This window comes from Platichthys flesus, chromosome 24 (assembly GCF_949316205.1).
Source record: "Platichthys flesus chromosome 24, fPlaFle2.1, whole genome shotgun sequence".
NCBI lineage: Eukaryota > Metazoa > Chordata > Actinopteri > Pleuronectiformes > Pleuronectidae > Platichthys > Platichthys flesus.
Window position 1 is genome coordinate 15,409,019 of NC_084968.1, and position 15,688 is coordinate 15,424,706.

The 15,688-nt window shown below is 49.2% G+C and overlaps 1 protein-coding gene across 2 annotated transcripts; it reads right to left on the bottom strand.

Annotated features, from left to right (window-relative positions):
* Positions 1–591: 591 nt before the first annotated feature.
* On the bottom strand, positions 592–14,722 carry LOC133949872 (ephrin type-B receptor 4b-like). 2 transcript variants are annotated; one of them, XM_062383917.1, is made up of 21 exons: positions 13,982–14,722; positions 11,810–11,880; positions 11,531–11,673; positions 11,083–11,446; positions 10,701–10,863; positions 9,084–9,239; positions 8,579–8,727; positions 8,289–8,493; positions 7,985–8,112; positions 7,723–7,900; positions 7,472–7,565; positions 7,007–7,062; positions 6,794–6,907; positions 5,861–6,108; positions 5,624–5,770; positions 4,998–5,066; positions 4,149–4,198; positions 3,941–4,040; positions 3,662–3,855; positions 3,249–3,407; positions 592–2,155 (listed from the first exon to the last, which is right to left on the bottom strand). In XM_062383917.1, the coding sequence occupies exons 1-21, from the start codon at positions 14,076–14,078 to the stop codon at positions 2,050–2,052; spliced, it is 2,991 nt and encodes a 996-aa protein (XP_062239901.1). In that variant the 5' UTR covers positions 14,079–14,722; the 3' UTR covers positions 592–2,049. The 2 variants fall into 2 exon arrangements, with proteins under 2 accessions (XP_062239901.1, XP_062239900.1); XM_062383916.1 differs by having other exon boundaries at positions 7,007–7,065.
* Between the last annotated feature and the right edge of the window lie 966 nt (positions 14,723–15,688).

The window sequence follows — 15,688 nt, forward strand, 5'->3', positions numbered from 1 at the left end:
ATAAATCAAGGAGCTCATAACACTGCCCTGTCCCAGTGGATCACTGCTCTCCCACACACAGGTTCTCTGTGGGAACTGTTGGTTTCTCGATTAAACATTTGAAGGTCTTGACCTGCGATGTAAAGAGCCTTGAGATAACGTGGTATGATTTGGTGCGATACAATTAGAATGGAATTCAATTATACTGTATGTTCATCCATCTGTGAAATATAAATAATTAATGTGCAATCCGTTCACTGGAAATATCCTCACACTGCATACATTCATATGTTTCTATTTATTTATATATATTCCTAACACCTAAGTTATTAACGTTCCTTCAGACTTGCTGATGTCTTTGACTCCTGCTGCTGTATCGTGGGATTTATCTTATCTCCACCTGACTGAGACACTGAGCTTCAGAACCCATTCCACCAAACCAGCTGAGACTGAACCAAACCAGTTCAGTCTCAGCTGCTGGACACAGGAGACGGACACAGAGTCCTCGTCTCCAGCTGGGGACTCTTGTTCCTGTGGGAAGAACAAACCACTGACTGACATCACAACTTGGCTCTGGAACGTTTGTCTGTCTTTACAAAATGAAGAAAGCGATTTTCTCCGAATCTGGGTTTATTATAAAAACATGATCGTGATCAAATATCAGGTACAAAAAGTGCCACAATAGAAACCTGGGACATGAGGGACGTGATGAGACCACTCGTCCCATCGAGCATCTGTCTGATGGACAGACACGCCCCCTAACAAAACCAGGTGATGTGAGAAACATATCCTACATCTGCTGGAAAAGGTCGACCAATCACAGCAGTGAGGAGCATCTGACCAATCAGAGCAGACTGGGCTTTACCAGGAGGGGGGGTTCTTAAAGACACAGGAGCTAAAACCAAGTGTTTGAGACAGAGGCTGAAAAGAGGAGCTGCAGCAATGGACAGTCTGAGGACAGTGATTCTGAACGTTAGAGTATGAAAACATATTACAGTCATAACATCAGTCGTTACATCAGCATGAAGATGAACAGAAAGTGTTTCTTTAAGGTTTTAAAATAGTTTCAGATCCCAGTGGAGAAAACCAGCTCAATAATCAAAATCTGATCATTTGAAATCCATCATAAACGGATAGTCGACCATTTGTAGCTGCTGGTTCCTGTGACTTTAAACCTCAGAGTGGTCCAGGGAAGTTCAGATCCTGAAAAGTCACTGTACATTTGATAAATCTTTAAAAATGTCCTGTAACAGATTTGAACGATTCCCATGAAAACTTGAGTAATGCTCTCAAAGATTTCCTCAAAATGTTCCCCAGAATATTCTTATCATGATTATGAAGAGTCTTTATTCAGATTGGTCGATGTTTCACAAAATAAATCCTCTAAGGACGTCCCGAGGTTCCTCAGGTAAATATTCCCACAGTCCGTTTGGAAATGATTCATCCACAGCGTTTCCACAGCTTTAAAATGTTCTGATCAAATCCCAGAATATTCCTAAAAATAAGTGAAACTGGTCCACGATCCGGTTCACTGAAATCCCTTCAGATAAAACTGAATCCGTTCTGCTCAAGTTGCACCAAAGGAAAATCCTGATAGTCTGTGGAAATCCACTGTTTGATAGACAGGGCTCAGAACCAATCCCAGCTGGGCTTGAATGCAGTGGGCGGGGCTTTGACATGTCAGCAGGGTTGTAGTGGGCAGCACCAGGAAGAGCTGAAATAATCTGCGACCAATCAGAGGCGTCCCCTGAACTGGATTTGATGTCCTCTACTGGATGCTGATTTGACAGTGGCTGTTAAAACAACCAATCAGGTCAAGGGAAGAGGAGCCTTAGGTTTCCTGAGGAGGGGAGTGGCTGTAGTGGTTTGACAAGGCGGGGCTAAATAAGTCCTTAGCGCTGACCAACCGTTGTTCATAGTAATGTAGGTGAAGTCCGTGTAGGGGCAGTAACTCCATGTTCATCACTAGTGGTCTCTGTGCTCCTTCATGTCACAGCAACTCTCATTGGTCCAGACGCAGGAGGTCTGCTGCATCTTGGGCGTAGTGGTGTAGGACAGCTCTGTGATTGGTCAGTAGAGCAGGGTGGGGGGGGGTTTGTGTATCCTGAGCGTCTGAATGGACGAGAGGATCTTCTTCTGGTGACCGGCCAGGGTCACGCCCACTCTGAGCAGGTCTCTATGGAAACAGGTGGAGAGGAAGGTCAAAGGTCAGAATCAAACTCACCAGGAACAAGAGTGTTGACTGTGTCAGTGGGCCCTGAGTGGTGACTGGCAGGCAGCCTGTGTGTGTCAGTGGGCCCTGAGTGGTGACTGGCAGGCAGCCTGGTCTGTGTCAGTGGCCCTGAGTGGTGACTGGCAGGCAGCCTGTCTGTGTCAGTGGGCCCTGAGTGGTGACTGGCAGGCAGCCTATCTGTGTCAGTGGGCCCTGAGTGGTGACTGGCAGGCAGCCTGTCTGTGTCAGTGGGCCCTAAGTGTTGACTGTGTCAGTGGGCCCTGAGTGTTGACTGATAGGCAGCCTGTGTTGTGTCAGTGGGCCCTGTGGTGACTGGCAGGCAGCTGGTCTGTGTCAGTGGGCCCTGAGTGTTGACTGTGTCAGTGGGCCCTGAGTGTTGACCGGCAGGCAGCCTGTGTTGTGTCAGTGGGCCCTGAGTGTTGACTGATAGGCAGCCTGTGTTGTGTCAGTGGGCCCTGTGGTGACTGGCAGGCAGCTGGTCTGTGTCAGTGGGCCCTGAGTGTTGACCGGCAGGCAGCCTGTGTTGTGTCAGTGGGCCCTGAGTGGTGACTGGCAGGCAGCCTGAGTGTCAGTGGGCCCTAAGTGTTGACTGTGTCAGTGGGCCCTGGGTGTTGACCGGCAGGCAGCCTGTGTTGTGTCAGTGGGCCCTGAGTGGTGACTGGCAGGCACCCTGTCTGTGTCAGTGGGCCCTGAGTGTTGACCGGCAGGCACCCTGTCTGTGTCAGTGGGCCCTGAGTGGTGACTGGCAGGCAGCCTGTCTGTGTCAGTGGGCCCTGAGTTGTGACTGGCAGGCAGCCTGTCTGTGTCAGTGGGCCCTGAGTGGTGACTGGCAGGCAGCGTGGGATGTGTCAGTGGGCCCTGAGTGGTGACTGGCAGGCACCCTGTCTGTGTCAGTGGGCCCTGAGTGGTGACTGGCAGGCAGCCTGTCTGTGTCAGTGGGCCCTGAGTGGTGACTGGCAGGCACCCTGTCTGTGTCAGTGGGCCCTGAGTTGTGACTGGCAGGCAGCCTGTCTGTGTCAGTGAGTGGTGATCATACTCAGTGTTGAGTTGCGAGACGATCTCCAGGCTGATGAGTCCGGCCTGAACGAAGCTCTGCTCATATCGCTCCATCTTTATCGCTCGAAGCCACTCAGACACCGAACCACAGGCAGAGAGACGAGGGGGGACGCGCTGGTCCAAAAGAGGCTGGGACGAGCTGAGAGACAGACAGACGGGAAATTGCTTCAGGAATGTGATCATATGACCCTCTCTGCACCTGCTCATGTAAACAACCATGTCTGTGTAAACAGCTGTCAATCACACAGCTGGCTGCCCCGCAAGACCCTCCCACTGCCTCTCTCTCCATGGCAGACTCTGACCTTTGACCCCAGAAGCCCCCAGCTGGTGCATGAATGAAATTCCACAGCTGCCAATCACAGCGTCCACTCTCTGCTTAGCAAGGTGCCTCACCTCGTGCCCTCCTGGTGCGTCAACTTCAGGGAGGCGGGGTTACGGATCAGCCTATCGAGCGCTGCCACCACATCACAAAACCTCGGCCTGTTGGCTCGTTCCTTCTGCCAGCAGTCCAGCATTAGTGCGTGCAGGGAGGCGGGGCACTCCGGCGGCGGGGGCAAGCGGTAGTCCTGCTCGATGGCGTTGATCACCTGAAGAAGAGAGGGACAGACAGGTGAGTGAGGCAGGTGAGAGACAGACAGCTGTCGGTCCATCAGATTAATATATTTTTCTTACGTCCTGGTTGCTCATGTCCCAGTATGGTCGTTCTCCGTATGACATCACTTCCCACATGACGATGCCGTAACTCCACGCATCACTGGCAGACGTGAACTTCCTGTATTCAGTCAGTGGATTAAATAATCAACATCTAACGTCTTTAACATGACAGAACTGGATATTAATGCGATTCTATGACAGAAGCTCAATGAGCTGGTGAAGTCACCTGTAGGCGATGGCTTCAGGAGCTGTCCAGCGAATCGGAATCTTCCCTCCCTGAGAAACAACACAGACTCGGTTACTTCCTCAAAAGACGCTGGAAACAGTTATTTCATTAAACGACTTTGATCTGGATCATAGTTAGAACACAACGCTGAAAATGTTCTGTCAACGGTTTAAACCAATTTATTTGCATAGTGCTCCTGTGCCCACGTCATAGTAGCATTCCATTAATGCTTATGCAAGCTGCTGATTGGTCAGTTGAGAATTTACGGTTCCTCAAGGAAAGAGAATAAAGTGAAACGTAATCTAAAGGAGGAGCTGGAGGATCCACCTGTCAATCAGGCTCCTTGAGCAGCTGCTCAGTGACGTTAATAACTTTATTCAACGCCAAAACAAAAACTGGTGAGAACAAAAAGTCATGTGCGTCATGTCATGGGGTGTGTGGCGTCACAACTGTTTACAAAGTGTTTTCACTACAATGAATAAGTATTAAATCTATTCTAATGGAACAATGTTCATTATTTAAACCTATAACACAATTATATCCCTATAAAGGTTAACGCTGTGTGCCACATCATCCCTCCATCCGTTCTAGAATCTTTACAGCTCTACACAACCAGAAAGTCATGAAGGTGGAAGAGCCAATCACAGCAGAGCACCATAACCAGAGGCACTGTTCCTTTAAATCTCATCAGCATCACCCTTCAAAATAAATCACTAACCAAAACATTTTACAACCAGTTTCTGATTTATCTTTAGATTAAGATTAAGATGCATCTACTTCCTGTATAAACGTGAAAGAACTTTAAAAATAGTTTCATTGTTTTATTTCATGCAGAAGTTTCAGACTCACCAGAGAGCTGGTGTACGTCGGGTCGGACGAGTTCTCCGTCAGGAACCTGCTGAGACCAAAATCTGACACCTGGAGGAAAAGAGTTACAGACAGACAGGTGAGCAGACAGACAGGTAGACAGGTAGACAGACAGACAGACAGGTAGACAGACAGACAGACAGGTGAGCAGACAGACAGGTGAGCAGACAGGTGAGCAGACCGACAGGTGAGCAGACAGACAGGTGAGCAGAAAGAGGCAGACAGACAGGTGAGCAGACAGACAGGTGGGCAGACAGACAGACAGACAGGTGAGCAGACAGACAGACAGACAGGTGAGCAGACAGACAGGTGGGCAGACAGACAGACAGGTGAGCAGACAGACAAACAGACAGACAGACAGGTGAGCAGACAGAGGCAGACAGACAGGTGAGCAGAAAGACAGACAGGTGAGCAGACAGACAGGTGAGCAGACAGACAGACAGACAGGTGAGCAGACAGACAGGTGAGCAGACAGACAGACAGACAGACAGACAGGTGAGCAGACAGACAGACAGGTGAGCAGACAGACATGTGAGCAGACAGACAGACAGGTGGGCAGACAGACAGGTGAGCAGACAGACAGGTGAGCAGACAGACAGGTGTCTCACCTTGCAGACCAGGTTGGAGTTGACCAGGATGTTGCGAGCAGCCAGGTCTCTGTGGACGAAGCTCATGTCCGACAGGTATTTCATCCCAGCTGCGATCCCACGCAGCATTCCCACCAGCTGGATGGTGGTGAACTGTCCATCATTCATCTGCAGAGAGAGAGACAGGTAGGCAGACAGACAGGTGAGCATGTGGTTGAACACACGGCAGAGGGACGCCCCGAGCTGTGACTGTCTCACCCTCAGGAAGCTGTCGAGCGCTCCGTTCTCCATGAACTCAGTGAGGATCATGACGGGACAGGAAGTGGTGATGACGCCCTCCAGGTGGATGATGTTGGGGTGCTGGAACTGACCCATGATGGACGCCTCTGACAGGAAGTCCCGCCTCTGCTTCTCAGTGTAGCCGCCCTTCAGCGTCTTGATCGCCACGTAGTTCTCCTTCCGGCCTGGGATCCTCAGGCGGCCGCGACACACCTCGCCAAACTCACCTGGACAGGTACAGCGGGGGGGTTATGATCCTCCACAACAGGTGACGACACACTTCAAGTTTCAGTAGCGTCTGTCTGGTTTCATGACGGGGATGAAACTCAACACTTTACAATCGACACAATTCACCTCAAAGGTAAATCTGATGTTTGATACGAGGTTGAATCTCCTCAGATCAAAGTTCTGCTCATGACAGAGGAGAGAACATAAGAACTGAGGAGGGAACCCTGAGGGACTCCACAGGTCAGCAGCCAATCACAGCGCACCTGAGCCGCAGAGTCAAACAAGTGAAGAGGTGAAATGTTCCTTTAAGGCTCGTTAGCACATACCAACACGTCTACACCTGTGTGTGTGTGTGTGTGTGTGTGTGTGTGTGTGTGTGTGTGTGTGTGCGTGTGTATATGTGTGTGTGTGTTCCCCAGCCGGTAGCGAAAACTTAACACCCTTGTTTCCACAGCAACTGCTATCCAGTTACATTTCACCAGAGCGGACTTCTGTTACACACACACACACACACACACACACACACACACACACCCACACACACACATGTTTACTTTAATAAAGCAGGACTCATCTCGGAGAACAAATGTGATGTTTTTCCAGCGTGACCTCCTGATGAGGGTCAAAGGTCACAGACTCTGGCAGACACTTCAAAATAAAAGTCCGTGCAGACAGAAGTGTTACCTGCTCCGATCACTTCCTCTATCTTCACGAAGGACGCTTCGATCTCTTTGGCAAACTCCCTCACGGCCTCGTTGGGATCTTCATAGGTAAACGGGTCAATGTACACCTTCATCGCTGCAACAGTGATGACATCATCATCATCATCATCATCATCATCATCATCATCATCATCACATGGATTGATCCACATAACTAAAGTGAAGAGCTACTCACTCTGTCCCATCTGATAGTGTCCGATCTTATCACTCATCTGTCGGTCTGTCTTTCTCCTGCTGACAGACAGGTAGAGAGAGAATGAGAGACAGACATGTTTTCAGTTTTTCATCAGCTGCAGGAGAAGACACACACACACACACACACACACACACACACACACACACACACACACACACACATTCTCTTTTCTCTCCGTCACTCCCTCAGGAATGTTATTATCTCTCTCTATCGCTCCATCTCTCTCAGAGTGTCGTGTTTCTACGTCTTAATATAGTCAACGTGTTCCACCCTGCTCTGAGTGTGTGTCTGTGTGTGTCTGTGTGTGAGTGTGTGTCTGTGTCTGAGTGTGTGTGTGTGAACCTGAGGTCAATGTTCCATTGTTGTGCTGAGGGAGGGAGCATCCTGAACATGTACACACACACACACACACACACACAGACACACACAGTCTCTCTCTCTTACCGGTAACAGTACACAGCGACCATCACCACGGCGATGAGGAGCAGTATCGCCATGGAGATCAACACAGCTGTCACCAGCGGGGAGCCGCTCACACCTGCAACCGTCAGATCATCAAATACAATCACCAATCAATAGGTTCCTCTCCAACATCTGGTTTCCTGTCGGAAGATGACTTCAGCATGCTAACCATGCTAGCATGCTAACCATGCTAGCATGCTACAGTCAGTGTAAACCCAGAGTGTTCCAGTTACCTGCACTCGTCCCGTCAGGTTGTGTGTGGAAGCTGCTCGCGGTGCTGAAGGATCCGAACCCGGCCTGAGAGCGAGCCCGGACCTGCACCTCGTACTGCGCCGCCCGCTGCAGCCCGGTCAGCACCACCGAAGAAGACCTGGTGGACACGTACTGCCACTGACCCACCTCCTCGCCATCCTGACATCACATCATAGAGTGTGTGTGAGTTCATTTTCTGTGTGCGTTTTGTTTGTGTGTGTGTGTCTGTGTGTGTGTGCGTACCTTGGGACTGTAGCGGAGCTGGTAGTCCAGGATGTGGTACTGGTTCTGAAGAGCAGGAGCGTTCCACTCTAACGTCAGACCGTTCTCTGAGGACGCCGTCCTCCTCAGACCGGACACTGGAGCAGGAACTGAGCAGCCAATCAGACGACAGCAACGTTAGCAACACATCAGACGTGACCCAGTAATGTTAACATCATTGAGTTGTGTTACATTGTGTTTGTTTGAACGGTTTCCCTGACGTCAGTAACTCTCCTTCACATTCTGGTGGATTGAAAGGTATTCTGGGTAATGTAGTGTTGTTTACCGTCTCTGCTGGTGGTGACGTTGACTCTGTCCGAGGCCGGCTCTGAGTGGCTGAGAGCAGAGACGCCGTTCAGCGATTGGATGGTGAAGGTGTACTTAGTGTATGGGCGGAGTCCCCAGACGACGACGCGGCGCTGAGTCAGGCCGCGCTGCGCCGGGCGGTACAGGACGCTGTCATCACAAGGAGAACAGGAACCGTCCAGTCCCTGAAGAGGAGACAGGAGGGCGGAGTCAGTGGCCTGTCCCTGATTGGTCGACCTCGTTGGGTCGGTTCCGGTCTGTGTGGCGTACCTTGGGGTCTGAGGCGGATCCACAGCCGGAGCACTGGACCTGGTAGCTCAGGTCTCCTCGTCCTCCTCGCTCCAGCGGCTCGCTCCACTCCAGAGTCACCATGGTGTCGTTGACCTGGCTCACGGTGGAGCGGGGAGCTGAGGGGGGGCCTGGTGGGGAGGTCAGAGGTCACAGACAGTCCCATAACAACAGGTAAATCAGTGAAAAGGTTTCTGTTGTGTTACATTGTTTTACAACAACAACAACAACAACAACAACAACAACAACTGCTGCTTCATTACTTTCATTCATGTGGTTTTAAATCACAACATGTGTATAAATCTGGATATATTTAAATCAGGTCATGAGTTCATCAGCCAATGAAAACATCTGATGCCTGATGATGTCACTGTGATGTCATCAGGCTCTGCGACCGCTCTTACGGCCATATTGAGAGACACTGTTCAGGTGCATTGTGGGAAATGAGGAAGAGTCTACAACACACCCAAAGAAAAGTCTGACTTACGGGTACAAGCGGCGTGCGGCGGGTCGGAGTCGGCTCGGTGGTAACCAGAGTCACACAGGCAGTAGGCGGAGCCTGGGATCCGTGTGTTGCTATTGGCTGGACAGGGGTTACACACACCAGGTCCTGACCCCGCCTTAAACTGACGAGACACACAGGCTGGAGAGAAAATATGAGTTAACATTAAAAACGTTTTTCTTGTCGTTGTAAAATTGACGTGACTACTCTGCAGCAGCGAAGGTTTTAATCAGACACAGGAAGTCGTCCCTTCAAAATAAAACCTTCTAACAGTTCTTCAGCTGACGAGCTCAGAGCGCCACTGACAGAGGGAGGGGAGGTCCTGAGAGACGCACACAGGAGACATGTTAACGTGTCTCTTTGTTTCTGAACAATGATGAGATGGCGTCCGGATGAGGAACATCACAGGGAGCGAGGGAAGAGTGCAGCGGCACAGACAGAGACAGGAAGTGACCTTGGCTTCGACAGGATGTGGAAAGTGCTGCCATGATGTCACCACGCCAGCTCCTGCCAGGCACCCTCACGCTCTCTCTGTCCCGCAGAGCTGAAGCAGCGCAAGTTAACCTCTGACCTTTTCACTCAGCCAGGACATTACCCCCCCCCCCCCCCCCTCCAGGGTTAACATGCAGCAGAAGCATCCAGCCCCCCCCTTAGCAATGCATCCTGGTTGCAGTCAGCTGACCTCTGACCTCATACAGAATAACAGGAAGCTTCAACAACCAAATGTCTGTCGCCTCCTTTTTTATCACAGACCCCACCTCCCCCATGCCCCCCCCCCCCGCCCGCCGCCTGACTGAGGCCCGTCAGAAACATGTGGAGCCACATTCCTGTCAGATTACAGTTTAGAGTGAGCGCTGGACTTCTACTGTTACAACAGTTCTACGCTGCCGAGCTGAGGAACCTCGGCACGCAGAACCTCAGGGTCACGTGATCACAGGCCGCTTTCGACTCGTCCAACAGAAACAACAAAGACTAAATGAGACGGCCTGTGGAGAACTGCGCTCGGGTCAAAGGTCACAAAACTGATCCTGACAAAGTTCATGCAAATAAAACAGTTTTTTTACTGAGACTGAAAATAAAATCATCCAAACAAAGAAAATTCATCTTTTATCCTATCTCTCTGTAATAACACCATGTCGTTCGCCCTTCTTCTGTCAACACTCTTCTCTCTCTCTCTAATCATCTCCAGCCTCCCTCTGTTTACACTGTGTGTGTGTGTGTGTGTGTGTGTGTGTGTGTGTGCGCGTGTGTGAGAGAAAGAAAGAATTTTGAGTGCTGATAATGAAGAAACACAATTCACCTCTCACCCTGGAAGGGCTTTTACTTTGTAAATAAACCTGCAGATGAACCTGTTTGAATACTGTCCTTTTAGTTCCATCTGGTCAAAGTTCTGTAAAGTTCTGTAAAGTTCTGTAAAGTTCTGTAAAGTTCTGTAAAGTTCTGTAAAGTTCTGTAAAGTTCTGTAAAGTTCTGTAAAGTTCCGCAGGTCAACACGTTGTCTCACAGTCGTTACATCTGTGTTTATCATGTGACGGAGCTTTTAATTTGAAGTCTGAACGAACTAAATCAATGTTTTTTTATTCATAAACCTCACTCTCTCACCTCGACAGCGCACGTCGGTCTCGCCCGCCTCGTATCCGGGGCGACAGGCGCAGCTGGATGTGGGCTGCCCCACCCACTGCCCGTCCTCGCCACAAAGCATGCTGGGAGGTCGTGACAGTTCTCCTGGCGGCGTCACTGCGTTTTCCACACACACACCCTGAGCCTGCAGCGCACACACACACACACACATTTGAAAAAAAAAGTTTGTCAATGACACAAAATCTCATCAGCACCCTTAATGAAGAAGCTTCTATTTTGTTAACAGCCTCTGTGTAGAGTTATTGTTTTTATTAGTAAAGAATCAGGAAGCTTATTTTTGGACAAAGAAATTTAAAGTGAAATGACTTTAAATTTCAAAATAAACTGTTTCCTGGGTAGTTACCTGCTCCACCAGAGAGTGGGGGATGGTTTCAGGGAAGGAAGCGAAGGCCCGGCGGAGGGGGGGGCACTTCCTGTAGAAGACGCGCACGGACAGCAGCGCCATGCAGGTACCCTGGCTGTGGAAGGCCAGGTAGAGCCCCGCCCCCTGCAGTGGCCCCAGCCGCAACAACTTGACGTTGGAGCGCCGTTCTCCACCGTGACGCAGCAGGTGGTCGGCCGCCACCGTGGACACTTTGGTGTAAGGGTTCTCCATCCAGGACGGGTGAGTGGGCGTGGCCTCGTCGCTGTCGGACTGGTAGTAATAAAGGTTGAAGGTTTCTTTACAGTGACGCTGGTTCAGAGCGGAACACTCCATCATGGTGAACCTGCAGGAACACGATCAGTTTCATCTCCACAGAAAACATAACTACACACAAACCACAAGCGGACCGAAAACCAAAACTACCAACCGAATCTCCACGTAGAGGGTGGTCGCCTCCCTCCGGGGGATCCAGCGAGTCCTGAGCCAATAGGAGGACGGACTGTCCGGCGTGCAGATCTGATATATCCGCACCATGTTGGACTCATCATCCAATCCACTCATTTCCTCCCACTGCACATGGACAGAGAGCGCTATGGATTAGCATCCTTCATTGTGATGAATGGTAGAGATGAACTGAATGCTAGCAGCCTTCATTGAGCTTAAAGGTAAACGTTAGTTGAAAGCTAGCTTGTGAGTGGGCGTGTACCTCAGGGTCGTCGGGAGGATGATTCATCCAGCGGAGATCGGATGTCTCTGCCTTAGTGTTCATCAACACCTCTGAGAGACAGACAGGTCGAGTCAGACAGACAGGTGCAAACATGATGTCAACAACATGCACATCGCACACACTCATGTGTAACTCACACACACAAATGGATTCTAATTGTCTTTGTTGGTTTACAAAAACAAGAAGTGAATTAGTGAGAGGAGGAAAGTGTGTGTGTGTTCGGTGTGTGTGTGTGTGTGTGTGTGTGTGTGTCAGACAGACAGGTGAGTGTGTCTTTCACACCTCTACAAATTATTAATCTGGTTCAAGAGAGTGGATGAAGTGTAACCGACATGAATCTCAGGTTTCCTGCAGCACCTGAACACCTCACTGATCTCAGCGCCATGCCACAGGCTGTGATGTCATGGTGATGTCATGTGATCACCTTGATGTCGTGAGAGAGGCGTCGATTGACTTCCTGGTCAACGACTCCGAACCACAACAATGGGTTTCTATTGGTCCCATCACTGCAACCGTGATGAGGCCGTGATCGACTCACGAAGGTCAGCGCTCTGATTCTATTGGTCGACGGTCACGTGACGCTGACGTCGCAGGTCAGGTGGCGACCTGACGACCCCGTGACCCAGCATCCTGAGCAACAGGTCCCCACTTCAACCGCTACACAAACAGTGACAGTGTCTGGTCAAACTCACAGGATGACACACACACACACACACGCTCACACTCCAGCAACACACACACAGACACACTCCAGCAACACACACACTCACAGACACTGTGAGAACACACACAGAGACACTCCGAGAACACACACACACAGACACACTTAGAGCGAGTGTCTTGTGTAAACATCCCACCAGCGTTGTCATGGTGATTTCCGTGTCCTCGCCATGCACTCTTATCATCAGATTTAATGTTTACAGTGTGTGTGTGTGTCTCGTCAGTGAATGCCACACACACACACACTTAATGTTTGTTTGTGTTGAGTCTCGTTCAAGTTGATGTTAATTTGTTTCCTTCACTTCTTAAGCTCTATGGTTTTATGAATATCTTTATTATAGAAAAACAAATGTAAAGTTTAACTGAACTAACTTTATCTAAACTTAAGATAAAATTAAACTCAACCACGTCCAACTTCCTGTTTTTGATTTAGTTGGAAAAGAAACTGATTTCTTTAATCACTCAGCTGTGAACTCTTGGTTGACTGATGTTCTTCAGTGTTCCACCTCTGGAGAACTGAGGTTCTAACGAGGAACCAGAAGGAGTTCTCTTCTCTGCATCTAAAACTAACTGAGAACACTTCATAAAACTCCATCTGGTCGATTATTGGTTCAAACAAAACATGAAGCTGCAGCTGCTTGATGATCGATGACTGTTAACTGCAGTAAAAGTTCAAAGTTAAAGTGTAGTAAAAGTTCACTGTAGTAAAGTATAGTTAGCAGTAGTTAAAGTGTAGTTAACAGTAGTTAAAGTGTAGCAAAGTGTAGTTAACTGAAATAAAGTGAAGTAAAATGTAGTTAGTAGTAGTTAGATGTAGTAAAGTGTAGTAAAGTGTAGTAAAGTGTAGTTAACAGTAGTTAAAGTGTAGTAAAGTGTATTTAACAGTAGTTAAAGTGTAGTAAAGTGTAGTCAGCAGTAGTAAAGTGTAGTTAAAGTGTAGTAAAGTGTAGTAAAGTGTAGTAAAGTGTAGTTAACAGTAGTTAAAGTGCAGTAAAGTGTAGTTAACAGTAGTTAAGTGTAGTAAAGTGTAGTTAACAGTAGTTAAGTGTAGTAAAGTGTAGTTAACAGTAGTTAAAGTGTAGTAAAGTGTATTTAACAGTAGTTAAAGTGTAGTAAAGTGTAGTCAGCAGTAGTAAAGTGTAGTTAAAGTGTAGTAAAGTGTAGTAAAGTGTAGTAAAGTGTAGTTAACAGTAGTTAAAGTGCAGTAAAGTGTAGTTAACAGTAGTTAAAGTGTAGTAAAGTGTAGTTAACAGTAGTAAAGTGACCCACTGTAACCTGCTGATGTTATCTATTGATTGATTACATGTCAGATCGTTGATTACTGGAGGAAGCAGATGAGCAGTAATCTGATGTGATTTCATCAGCACAGGTATCACAGTGATTGACAGAGGGTTATTGATGAGTACGGCGGCTGACGGGAGACAAACTGACCTTCTTCTGCTCCGCAGCAGCTCAGCAGCAGCAGCGGGAGGAGGAGCAGCTGCAGCCCGCAAGAGGAGGCCTGTCCCCGGGCCACGGGACCCTCCATCCGGCCCTGTCCCACCAGACCCGGACCCGAGCACACGGTCCTCGCGTCGGTCACGGATCACCGATCGTCAGCTGGGCTCGCTCTCGATCGGCCGCGCGCGCCTCATTGGAGCCCAGCAAGTTCGAAGGAACTTTTTCCCGACTGGTCCGCGGAGGGAAACGGACTGCGAGCAGGAGAGCTGCGGTCCGGCAGCGGGACGGAGCGGGGCGCGGCGGCCTGCTGGCCTGGAGAGGGGCTCCAGGAGGCGGCCTGCAGAGCGGAGAGGAGTCGGTGGGGGACCGGAGGACGGAGCGGGTGGTAGTGAGAGGCGCTCAGAGTGTCCCGGTGTGTCCCAGTGTGTCTCCCGTTAGTTTCTCAATCTGTCTCAAATTGTCTCAATCTGTCTCTCTCTCTCTCTCTCTCTCTCTCTCTCTCTCTCTCTCTCTCTCTCTCTCTCTTTCTCTTTCTCTTTCTCCCTCTCCCTCTCTCTCTGTCTCTGTCTCTCTCTCTCTCTTTCTCTCTGTCTCTGTGTGTCTCTCTCTTTCTCCCTCTCTCTCTCTCCCTCTCTCTCTCTCTCTTTCTCTTTCTCTTTCTCTTTCTCCCTCTCTCTCTCTCTCTTTCTCTCTGTCTCTGTGTGTCTCTCTCTCTCTCCCTCTCTCTCTCTGTTTTCAGGACAATAAGTTTGGACAAAAGCTGTGGACACAAGTTGTGAGGCTCCACCCCCAGATGTAAAGACCACACCCCCACTGCCCAAAGCTGAAGGATATATGGGCGGGTCTTGTCGGTGTTATGTTTATCTTTTAAAAACACTTTATATCGTCTTATTATATTTTAAAATTGTAAATGTGTTACGCTGTGTGTTTGTGTTACTGATTGTAGTGTAGTGTAAGAACGCGTAATGTGTGTTGTGTAGTGTAGTGTGGTGTGTTTCTCTATGTGTGTTGTGTAGTGTAGTGTGTTCTTGTGTGATTCACTGCGTGTGCTGTGTAGTGTGGTGTGTTTCTCTATGTGTGTTGTGTAGTGTAGTGTGTTGTGTGTTTCACTGTGTGTGCTGTGTAGTGTGGTGTGTTTCTCTATGTGTGTTGTGTAGTGTAGTGTGTTTTTGTGTGTTTCACTGTGTGTGCTGTGTAGTGTGGTGTGTTTCTCTATGAGTGTTTTGTAGTGTAGTGTGTTGTTGTGTGTTTCACTGTGTGTGCTGTGTAGTGTGGTGTGGTGTGTTTCACTGTGTGTGTGTTAAATTTCACACCTGAAGTTTCATTCACACGGTCACTGGGCGAGAGACATTATGTCAGAACAGAGAGAGAGAGAGACAATGATGCACATCAGATGAAAGGTGTCACCCCCCCTCCCCCCCAAAACCACCTAGAGAATAAAAGACCAGGGTTAGGTATCACCCCCCCCCCCTCTCTCTCTCTCTCACCCCTCCTCCCTGTCTTCTGTTCTTGTTAGGAGAGAGGGAGAGAGACTGAAGGAGAGGGAGAGAGAGAGTGAAGGAGAGAGAGGGAGAGAGGAAGAGAGAGAGTACGAGAGACTGAAGGAGAAGGAAAGAGAGAGGAAGATAGAGAGAGGGAGGGAGAGAGAGTGAAGGAGAGGAAGAGAGACAAGGAGAAAGGGAGAGAGAGTGAGGAAGA